General features: G+C 36.4%; 1 protein-coding gene across 1 annotated transcript in view; it reads right to left on the bottom strand.

Moving 5' to 3' along the window:
• The window catches only part of HDAC9 (histone deacetylase 9), an 865,518-nt gene that overhangs the window by 294,384 nt on the left and 558,640 nt on the right, over positions 1–12,494 (bottom strand). Inside the window, exon 15 of the mRNA XM_027774184.1 lies at positions 5,771–5,891. Within this exon, the coding sequence (XP_027629985.1) occupies positions 5,771–5,891 (121 nt within the window). The remainder of the gene's footprint in view (positions 1–5,770; positions 5,892–12,494) is intronic.

The following is a 12,494-nucleotide window of genomic DNA, read 5'->3' as shown; positions in this document are numbered from 1 at the left end:
GCTGGGTCTGGAATTTGAACCATGTGGTCAGCCATGTGCATCCAGCTGCTTATCCACCATGCCACAGGCTGGCCCACAACTGATTCATAATTTCTACTCCAGACACATAGCTAAGTATACTTAGCTATAAGTTGCTATATCTACATAAGATAGAATACAAGAAAAGCCCAAGTACACCACAAGCCTCTCCAAAATCCACAACTTCTTAAACAAAACACTATAAAAAGGATAATCCCATTTGTCAATCTATATAATATTAATATAAAAACTTTTCCTTTAAAAATATATGCCAAAAATTTCATGGTGACTGGCTCTTGGTATTGATATTCATGAGATACTTAGCATATCAAAGCAGATCAATAGTAGAACCAAGAAGAAACTTACACTTCACCTATCTCATTCATTTGTTCTATTGATAAGTAATGAAATAAATCATTAAAATGGAAAAACTTCGTGATCAATTTGCATACCATGCAAGTAAAAGTCTAAATAGCTTTCTCTGTCACAAAAAAGTTTACTTTAAAACAATAAATTGTGTGAGTTCATTTTTCAAGTGCAATTCCTAACAAATGGAAAATGATAAAGAAAAATGCATAAGTAAATAAAAAGACATCTGGCTATATAGAGAGACTTTTTTTGAAAATAAAGATGAGTAGACAACAAAAAATACAATATGATCAAACCATGAGATCATATTAAAACTAGAATGCTGTCATCAGTAAAATAAAACTAAAAAAAATCTGACTAGCATGAGGAGGAGTAAAGTTTTCTTAAGTTGTTCTTAATAAGGATATCTCTATATTCTTAAATATTTTGTAAGAGTATTTTCATATGTCACCTGTGAAATTGAAATATAAGGGTGTGTTTTGTCTGAACCTTTCACTCATACTCAATGAAAAAGTGTAAAGATAAGTTTACAGTGTAATAAAATAATTAAAAAATATTAAACACTGAGAGAATAAGAAAAATAAATTATGTGTTGCTTGAGTAGAATTGTATTTAGTGATGTTTATATAATATAAATATCATTTAAGTTTTGTAGTACATAAGACTTTTTCTTTTTTTTTTTTTTGAGAGATTTTCTCTATAGGGTGCATGCGCTCGCCAGACAGAGAGAGACAGAGAGACAGAAAGTGAGAAATCATCCCCCAGGGGGATGGTCACGCCGCATTCCCTTCTCCTCCATTCTCCTCTCGGGATCTTGGGCACACATGCACATGCGCCCGGCATGAGTTTTAAGCCACCGGGTCCCGGACGTGAACCGCGGTCGACTACGTGGGAGTCCAGCGACATAGCCATTACGCTAACTGCTGGTTCCCTACATAAGACATTTTTGATTCACTAAGTTGGCTGGATATATTTTTCAATAACATTTTGTTGCCTTAGCGATGGACTGAATATCTAGCTGGCCACATGATAATAGAAATTGGTAGTAAGAATGACAGGAATATTAATTCTACAGAAACCTGGTGCCAGAAATGATTGGAGAGAATGTTTTTAAAGTGTCTCTTTACAGAGTTTGAGTATTCAAAGAGATTAATGTTGTCCATTTTCAAATCTAATTATTTTATAATCTATAGGTGCTTTTCAAGATACAAAGATGGATTGATCTGCTCAGACTGAGTTTTTATTTAAATCTTTCCTCCTAATTATAGAATGTAACTATTAAGAATCGTAGTATGACTATAAGTCAGAAAAGAAGCCCCCTATCTGTGTTTGGAGGAATTGCCAGAAGCAGTGAGATGGATGGAAGTCAAAGGAATGGATAAAGAGATAGGAAATATCTTCACCGTAATGAATTTCTACACAATGACAAATGCAGCTTCAACCCCGTCTTTTAGGCACTTAAAAAAACAAAAACACAAGAAAAGAATACAGGCCAGGCCAAGGTGGTGCATGCACTGCTGAGGAGCTGTGCTCCGTATACTGGGTCACATTGGAGGCCCAGGTTAAAAGCTGGTCACAATCCCAGCAACTAAAGAAAACTGAGGCAGGAGAACTGTGAGCTCGAGGCTGGCTTCAGCAATATAGTGAGACCTTGTCTATAAAAAGGATGAGAGTGGTGGAGCACACAGTGGTGTCCTACTCAGACAGGAAGATTGTAATATTGTGTCTTACAAAAACAAAATAAAATAAAATTTCATAACAAACCAAAACGTATGAAAAATTAACCTTTTGAAAAAATGGGATTGGGGCCAGCAGGTGGTGTAGCGGGTTAGGCACTGGACTCTCCTGGGGTTGACTGTGGTTTGAGTCCTAGACCAGAGGCTAGAAACTCATGCCAGGTGCATGTGCGTGCATGCCCAACATTCCAAGAGAAGAATGAAGGAGAACATACTGGGGTGTGACCATCCATCCAAGAGGCAATTTATCACTTTCTGTCTCTCTGTCTCTTGCTGTCTCTCTGGTGAGGACACATGTCCTTATAGTAAAAAACTCAAAAAATGAATATAAATAAAAGAATGGGATTACAGTGGACACTCTGTATCTGTAGGTTGTGCATCTGCAGATTCAACCAACTGTAGATCAAAAAATTTAGGAAAAAAATGGTTGTATCTGTGTTGAACGATGTTCAGACCTTTTGAAATTGTCGATATTCCCTAAACAATACAGAATAATAAATATGGACAAACCATTAATGGGACAGAGAAATGTGGTATTATCTGTTAAAGATATTTTATAGTTTTATCAACTGGACTAGGGAGAAATGTTCACCTGTTGAAATATTCATTTAGTAAGGTAAATAATGGGATTGAATGTATAAAACAAAATCAAATTTAAAAAGTATAAAAAAAAATTAAAGATTGCCTTTTCTCCAAGTAATAAAAAAGAAAGAATATCTCTAGATATCTCTAGCCTTCATATGTTATACGTGGGCTGGTATAAAAATAATAAATTATTTTCATTTTCAGAAAAAAAATTGACCTATTATTCACAATTTATTAAGTGTTATATGTGACCTAAGGATATTTTAACATATACAGGAGGATGTATATGGGTTATATGCAACTACTACTCCATCTTATATAAGGGACTTGGGCATCCTTGGATTTTGGAATCCACAGGGGTCCTGAAAGTAATCTCCCACAGGTACTGAGGTACGACTGTATTCACTCAGAACTGTGATTAAAGAAAACTATAATTTCTGTGTTCACCAAAGAAAATAAAGTAATTTGAATGTATCTTCAAAACTGAGTTTAGTGCTTGACAGAAAGCAATATCCCTATTCATCCATACTCACATAACATACATATAATATTAAAATTTTGCACTGATTACTGAGAAATGTCTGTGAAACTCTATATGGACTTAGAATGCTAACTCTAAAATCACCCATTGTATTAGTATTGTTTCACATGAAATATTTAAAATTAGTAATATGAATAACCAGTTTTTTTGGATTAAAAATTTTCAACACTGGGGAACCAGCAGTTAGCGTAATGGCTATGTCTCTGGACTCCCACGTAGTCAACCGCAGTTCGCGTTCCAGACCCAGTGGCTTAAAACTCACGCCGGGCGCATGTGCGTGCGTGCCCAAGATCCCGAGAGGATAATGGAGGAGAAGGGATTGCGGCGTGACCATCCCCCCTGGGGGGTGATTTCTCGCTTTCTGTCTTTATGTCTCTCTCTGTCTGTCTGGTGAGCGCACACGGCCTATAGTGAAAAAACCTCTCCAAAAAAAAAAAATTTTTTTTTCAATACTATCATTAGTATTTGGTGCTTTCATCACATACATAAAAGGAAAAGACCTTCTTCAGGTTCAAAATTATATATTGTAATTTATTTCTAAATCATTACATTTTTTGTTGAATATTATGAGGAAATAAGGTTTTGCTCAAAACACCAAATTCCCTAAATTAAAAAGTTATATTGCTATGCTTCATAAATAAAAACAGTTTTATTGTTGCCAAAGTTTAAGCTTAATCTCCTAAAAAATTTTTTTTCCTTAAAATGTGAAGTGTCTTGGGACAGCTTCTCAAATACCTATGAGTGTGTTTATATTTATAATTTGATGTATAGTTTTTTAGAATATTCAGTGTATTCTAATATTCTTCAGTCGAATATTCAGTCTATCCTAAGAAAGTTCATGAATACAGAGTGCTATCTTGGCTTGACTTATCCTTAGTTTAAAAGTGGAGGGGAGGTGGGTTTACTGCTTGATCTCTCTTAACTATGTTAAAAAATAATCAATCTAAACACACTGTTCAAATGCTTATGTATTTTGATCTCATAAAAACCATAAAAGCTAAAATGTCTTCTCTACTTCAGCTCTGTGGCTAGTTGGGTATAAACACTAATTCATGTTAAAATAAGAATATTTATTATACAGTATCCACAGCAAAAAGTAATGCTTTATGTAAAGTATCTGCATGTATAGAAACTAGTTCCTCCAACAGAAAGAAGAAAAACATATTATGTGTGAATTTATTTTTATAGCAATATCTAACTTTAATTCTACCATATAAATTTTTTTCTTTATCAAATTTTAACAAAATACTTTCTAAGAATTGCGTAGTCTCTATGCATTCCCCTTTCTACCTACTTCTCCCCAAGCTACCACTACCTAGACTGCTTAAATGCCTGGTGGGCACACACACTCACTCATATTACAGTATGAAGGGACAATTATCACTTTCATAAAGGCGGATTGTGAGGATTATAGACGGTAATTGTTCATTTCTCCTTATAATTGCTTCCCAGGATGCCTATTGATTATATATCATATACGTGCTTTCCAATTGTTTAGTACCCATTAATATAAAACCATTTTGAAATACCTAATATTGAATGAGGTGAAAGAACCCAATACTCTAGAACAAGCAATAGGTTTGTTTGACTGAAAGAGACAAAGAAAAAGCCTTAAAATGCCTTTTTTAGTTAAAACATGATTCTTTCAGCATATAGTGCCATGTTAAATATTGAGTCGTTGGAAAAGTCATGATGCATTTTTGCATAGAAAAACAGATCATGATTTTTCTGACAACTTAATATTATTTCATTATAAAAGTATATTAATAAAATAGAAAGTGTATTAATAGTATAGTCTCAGCTACATGAAGTTGTGCCACTAATTTTTTCCAAAAATCTATTGTTTCTATCACTTACATAAAGCCTATATAAAGCTCTGCAACATAAATTTTCCTTTAAAATCTGATGATTAAATTTTGAAAAAAAATCATACATTAATCAAAAATTGTTTATTAGTTTTCTACTTCTGTTATTTGCTCTATTATTTAATTTCATAGGTAAGTCATGCATTAAATAGGCTACACTAATATTTTCTATGCCATATTATTATAAAATTCAGTATCCTACGCACAATAATACACCATTGCCACTTAAAATAAATTGTACTATTTCCTCTTCAATTAACGTCACAGAAAACAGAACAGAAAGACAGAAATGGAAAAGGTGAAGATACATTTGCATAAAGAATGTGACAATTTTCTTTTCCTTGATTTAAAAATATAAGCAAAAAATTTGACAATGCATTTTTTCCCTTTATGCAAAACTATACCGTACACATGCTACTCAAATAACGGTTAATTTTAAAGTAAACATTATGGAACATTCATGGTCAATTTCTAACGCAGGATTTTCTTGCTCTACAATGGGTTCTGGCATAAACAAGTCACTCCACAGAGCGATTCTTTGGAAAAACTGATTTTTTTTGTCACACTGCTTGCCAAGTATTTTGAACTGACACCAGCATTGACTAATGATAGTGCTGGAATGTGCTGTGCTCAGTAGAATGGAGGCCCGTACAGACCTAGGAGTATCCTGGGGTCCAGCTTCTGTCTGTCCAGGGGGTTGGTGCCATACAACAGTGAGTGATGTTCAGAATGAACAAGCTGTATTTCCTCCAGGCTGGCTTTTCGACCTTGAATTCGCTGAAAGAAAACAGCAGAAGCCTACAGTACTCCACTGACAACATTTAGAAGAAAATGAGACCCCCAAGTCACATTTAAGATGATTAATAATGGGCTGGGTTTCATCATGCAGGAATGTGACACTGATTTTCTTAGTAGCATAAAGTAATAATATTTGAAAAATGAACACATGCAAGGTTCAGATCCAATGAAATGCTTATACCTAAATAGCAATTGACACAAAGCATATTCCTAAAAATGAAGTCTGTAACAAAAAAATTAATATTGAGTTTTTGTAAAAGTATCAACTTAAACAGGGACAACTGAAAAGTCAATTTGTTACAATCTATTGTACACTCACTCAAGCAGTTGGGAGGAATTCCTTGTTCTTTCTTAAAGGACATAAGCAACCACCACTACATTTTAATGGATTTGATGATCACAGATATACTAACCATTTCATGGGTACCCAAAGTAGTGTTCATCTAGACTAAGAATACTCAGACTGTGTCTCGTGGGGGTTGGTAATAGTTTGAGATCTGCTTACCAATGATCTGGGAGGAGGTCAGTACAGAAGTTCAGAGTAAATATTTGAAAACTTTTATGAAAATTTGAAAGCACTTTTATGTATTTTGACTCTAATATATCCTGTGTGTCTTCCATTTTTTATTTTACTTTTGCAGTATTTCATTATGAGTATATTCCATAAAAATATTAGTGTGTGATGAATTGAAGATAAAACAAAGAAACAAAAAACTTCTGTTTAACTAGAGATCACATGAAATGCTATAGATTCAGCCTATTTTTACACACAGGCTGGGCAGAGACTGTCACTCGATCTAACAAAGAATGGCCCATCAGTATGCACTGCACGTTGTGACACCTCAGATAGCTGACGTGCAAGGTGTTCCTGGCCACATTTCTCCGTTGGCACATCTGTAAGCTCAATGAACACTGTGTCGGCATATGAAGTTAAGTAACCTAAACTTTTGGAAATTGCTGTGTTTCCTAAAATTATAGACGCAGTATTAGAAATTATAGACACAGTATTAGTTAGTATTTCACTTAAAATATTTACTACCAAAAGGCAGTTGTAGTATTTAAACACAGAACTACAGTGAAATGCAAAGAGAATCTGTTGAGGGAATGCTGCCTTCCATGTTCCTGACCGTGGAACTACCAGCTGACTTGAAAACATCTGGGGACAAAAATATAGCCATCCAGGAACAAAAATACGGCTCTCAGAGTCAAGACAGTTCCATATTCACCCTCCCTAGTTTAAGGTGATTGGTTGTTGCCAGGATCCTTAAAGTGGGTAGGGGACTCACTGAGGCAGGCCAGGAGGACCTAGAGGTACTGCTACTTCCTCAGGGTTTACTGGGCAGGAGGCAGACCTGCACTTGTCATTGAGAATAAATGACCAGGTCACAGTAAGGGAGAGGTAGTGAGGAACTATAGAGTGACAGGAAAGGATTGATGGAAAGCAGAGTCTCCTCAGCACTGCCTTTATGCACTGAATAAACAAATACTTGTAGAATGTTCTTTGCCAAAGCATTGAAGTTCCCTGTTTTGGACACTATCCTTCACCATTATCTAACCCAATATACATTGTAGAAAAACAAAAATACATCTTAGAAAAATGATTCCAGGTAGGTAAGAGGAGAATTTTTTGTTTGTTTTTAATTTGCTAAAGGGCATGTGTACTCTCCAGAGGGAGATTGAGAGAGGAAAATTGAAAAACAGCCCTATGGGGGATGGTCACACTGCAATCCCTTCTTCTCCAGCTCTCATTCTGGGACTTTGAGGATGCTTGTGCACACACCTGGCCTCTTTCTCAGGCCTCTAGGTTCAAGACTCAAACTGCACAGTCAGCCATGTCGTATCCAGCTACCTTAACCATCATGCCACCAATTGGTCCAAGAAAATTTTAAAGCTGAAGACTATGGCAAGTGTAGTAATAGTCCTATGGCTGGTTGACCATGACCATGATTCTGACCAAGAAACATCTTTCTGAACTTCGGGGCTTGCTGGGAAACATTAAATTTGGAAAAAGTTATGAGAGCCCAGAACAACTGAAGAAGTCAAGAGAGAAAATGAGCAAGAGAAAGTTCAAAGTCCATATTTAAAGGAAACAGTTTAACTGTAAGATTTCAGAGGGTGGAAAACCCCTAAGAAAAGTATTTGAGTCATCCACAATTGGAATGAGCCGGGCACTGGAAAACAGACTGTAGCAACCAGTTCTCTGGCAGAATAATGAACACCATGAAATAATACGGCTCCCAGTTCCCATTCTGACGGGCCTATGAAATCCAGAGCCACAGAAATCAAATGTGCTGATTGAAAGAAACATCAGTATCTTAAACAATGTCTATTTCATAGGTAGTAATCAGACCCATGTTGTGACAACTATCATAAACCAAAATTGATCTTTTTTCCCCTTTCTTTTTTTTCTGTCAAAATTTTTTTAACCATGAGTTGAATCTTTGCCTCTTGGTATCACATTAAATGCCATTAATAACAAACATAATTCCTATCTACATACCCTAGTCATATAAATTTTCATGTCATATACTCCATGCTTGTCCCAATTTTTTTTTCCCTGAGTCCCCTATGATCCCACCAGCATTCCATCAGAATGCTAAAGCATCTTTGAACAATAATCTAACAAGCTTCACTGCATTTGACAGTAGGTCAATTACTGTGAATCTATAGGAGGATGCCTGATGACTATCACGCATTCCCTCCTAGAGCATCAAAGAACAGTAAGGAGAGAGCATTGCCCCAGATATTTGGCAGTCCTTACCTAAGAGTATCCCCTCCTAGTGTATACTCTGGGCTTTACTCTCGCTACTAAAATGTACCACTGCTCATAAGTTTTCACTCTGATTTCTCTTTTTTTTTTTCCTTCTGCTTTTTTCTTTTGATTCCCAGCAAGTATTTTACACTGGCTCTTTGTATTATTGTGATAAATAGTTCTTAAAAAATAATTGCACTGGGGCTGACCTCATAGCACAGTGCATCAGGAGCCAGATTACACGTGGACAACCAGGGTTTGAGTCTCAGCCCTGGTGACTTGTAAAACTCACTGGGCATGTGCGTGTGTGTGCCCAAAATTCTGATGGAAAGGAGAAACAGAGGGAAAGGACTGTGGTCTGACCATGGTGGTATTCTCTCTCTCTCTCTCTCTTTCTCTCTCATAATGTATGTGCCCCCAGCAATAAAATAAAATAATCACACTCATAATCATAATAACTAAAATAATATAAATATTATATATAATATACAATATTATATATATAAATAATAATAGTAATATAATAACTAAATAAATAATAAAATAAAATAATAATATAATATAAAATAATAATAATAGCTAAATAGAAGGAAGAGCTCACTCTTGACAATCATTTCAGCTTCCCTGGATGTTAGAAAACAAGCCCCACAAAATTAGTGCATGTGTTTTTACAGAAATAGAGTGTACACCAACTCAGTTTGAAAATGGTTTTACCTGGGGACCAGCAGTTAGTGTAATGGCTATGTCACTGGACTCCCATGTAGTTGACAGCAGTTCGAGTCCCTGACCCGGTGGCTTAAACTCACACTGGGCGCATGTGCATGCGTGCCCAAGATCCCAAGAGGAGAATGGAGGAGAAGGGATTGTGGCATGGCCATTCCCCCTGGGGGGTGATTTCTCGCTTTCTGTCTCTCTGTCTCTGTCTTTCTGGCGAGCGCAGGCGCCCTATAACAAAAACCTCTACAAAAAAAAAAAAAAAAAGAAAGAAAGAAAGAAAAAGAAAATGGTTCTACCTGTAGAAGGATCTGGAGAAAAGAAGTTTTGAAATTTATGTGGCTTAGAGACATTGCTATGAGAATTTAGTGGATGACTAAGCTAAAATTTCAAAAATAGCGATGACTTTATTTCTTAACACATAGGATCTTCTACAGAGTGCCATTTGCTTTGCTCTTATCAGATACCTTAAATTTGTCACATCAGACTTTTTTTTCTCATACTGAGGTCTTCAACATTTTTGTGAATTGCCATCAGTAATTTCGTATATTTTGTTTATGCTAAAATAGAGATTTATCCTTTAATCCCTTCCCATACTTTCTGTTTCCTGTGTACTCTTTACTCCATTTCTTTCTCAAGATGCTCTCTAAAGTCAAAGGTCAGTCACATTATGAATCATAAAATAGGATAAAGGGCTCTGATAATCTTCATGTGGAGAGATAACTGATTTCCGTTCTCAGAAATTCTCAGACTGCAGGAGGTCTGTGTAGGGTTATCTAGGATATTCAGACCAAAAAGATTTTTAAGAATTCTGAGCATACAGAGTCACTAAATGTAAATAGAAATGAAGGTCTGGGGATTTCTCACTTGCGGTCCAAATAAGGTCTAAACTACTTTACCAGTACCGGCCTAGGGATGAAAACTTAGTTAGTCTTTCATCTTCTCAGTAAAGGCATTCTGTGTTGCAGGACTGTGTTCAGTATTGCATTATTCTCTCTGAGTTGCACTCCCCCATGGAGAAGTTGCCAGTGCTCGCGACGTACGCCTCCTCTGTACCCAAGAATATGGCCGCTTTCAGTTCAGAGCCCGTAACATCCTACGTGCAGGCTGGATGTTTAAGGAAAGTCATTTACAATGACCATATCATTGAGTCTCACAACACACATGGTTCTTTCCTAAAGAAACAGCCTTTCTGAAATCAAGCCCGTTAATGCAACCTGATTATAGAAGGAATGTTCTGAACACGATCTACAAAGTCATACTGTGACAGGATAAAATGCAGCCTGCCCACACCCACCCACACACAGAGCACACACACGGTATAGATTCATATTTTTTTCTGCCAAGGAGCAGGGAAAAAAGGAAACGGTTCTATTCCTTCCCCTCCTGTGTTCAAAGCCTGGATTTAGGCCAGTGTCCTAATCAGTTCTCATTGGCCCTGGAGGAATCAGAACCTTTTGTAAAATATAATAAAGGGCATAAAATCATGATAAAATGCATGAAAAAGCAGTGCCTTTGGTTAGGGAACTAGAAATAATTTAGCAGAACAGATGGATTGCATTGGTTTGGTATGATTGAGGACATGAAAGGGCTGGTTTTGTGGCAGCTCCAAACTAAGAGAAAATGTCCAACTTCAATCTGACAAGTCAGAGTACCTGCCTCCACTGGGGGAGACTCCACTTTCTTTAATCATTTTCAAAGTGATGACATATAAGGCAAGAATTTCCACTGAAATATCTCATTTACTGAAAATATTTTATCCATAGTCCCAAAATGTAGGGATGCATTTTTATTTTTTTTCTCCAAAAATCCACAGGGCTACAGACTTTCAGAATAATAATGATTTTAAAAATGACAAACGGCTTAGTGTCGAAGTTAAGCCTTTCCTCCAAATACCACGCTTAATATTAATGAGTCAAATCATGGTGAATTTATCACTCTTGATTTACCCTTCTCTGTTAAAAACACACACACAATTTTTTTTTCTATTTTTTTGGAGAGGTTTTTGCTATAGGGCATGTGCACTCGCCAGACAGACAGAGAGACAGAAAGCAAGAAGCATGCACACGCACCCGGCATGAGTTTAAACCGCCGGGTGCAGGACTCAAACTGCTGTCGACTACATGGGAGTCCAGCAACATAGCCACTATGCTAACTGCTGGTCCCAAAACACACCAAAAAATTTGCTCTCATTGTTCTGTGCCCGAGCATACTTAAAGGAGTTTTCAATTGCTACAAACAATTTTTTCTTTACGTGTTACATAAAAGACAATTTTTAATACCTCTACACCCCCATCTGCATTCTCTCCTTTCACAGAGCCCTCAGTTTTAATATACAAAAATAAGAGAGAAAGTGAGGGAGATAGTTAAGCAGGCAGGCAGCCCAGCAGGCTTTATGCCCTCTCTGTTGGTCACATGGAAAGAAAGAAGCCCCTGAATATCCTGCTGACCCTGCCATGGCTTTGAAGTGTCTATAGCTACCTGTGAAACAACTCTTACCAGCCTTCGATTTTTCATCTATAAATAACATAAGGAGGTTTTACTAACTTATTTTGAAGCTCCCTTTTAGTCTCAAAATGATAGGGTTCTATGTGAAACAATCATTTATGTAATAAAAATGTAATAAAGTGTGCCTTATTTTGATTTAAAGATTTGCTATAAGCAAGCAAACAATTGTAATGATAAATTACTATGGTTGAGGCTAGACAGGAGACCTAACTACAAGGCTTTTTTTTTTTTTGTAGAGTCCAGCTATTTCTTGAAGCCCATGTCTTAGTAAGTTTTGATCATAATTATAAAAACCAGTGTACTTTTCGGAGCTCCTATTTTGATTGCTCATTTGTTTCTGCCTCATTAAGTTTATGTCAAGAAGTTGAGTTTCTGTTACAGTGTTTCTCTTTTTTATAAATTATTTTATTGAACTTTATTTAGTTCATTTGTATTTATTTATTTATTTTAATTTGACCACAGATGGACAGAGAGAGAAAAAGTGAGAAAGCAAGTTGCCAGGCCCGGGATTTGAACTGTAGTTGGCCATGTGGGATTCCAGTGCCCTTAACCACCATGCCACCTACTGGACCTCTCTTACGGTGTTTCTGAACAGTGGTTGCACCTTG

Source organism: Tupaia chinensis, unplaced genomic scaffold, assembly GCF_000334495.1.
Source record: "Tupaia chinensis unplaced genomic scaffold, TupChi_1.0 Scaffold000410_1, whole genome shotgun sequence".
Lineage (NCBI taxonomy): Eukaryota > Metazoa > Chordata > Mammalia > Scandentia > Tupaiidae > Tupaia > Tupaia belangeri.
The sequence above is the reverse complement of the archived record's forward strand: the minus strand, read 5'-3'. Positions and strand labels throughout refer to the sequence as shown.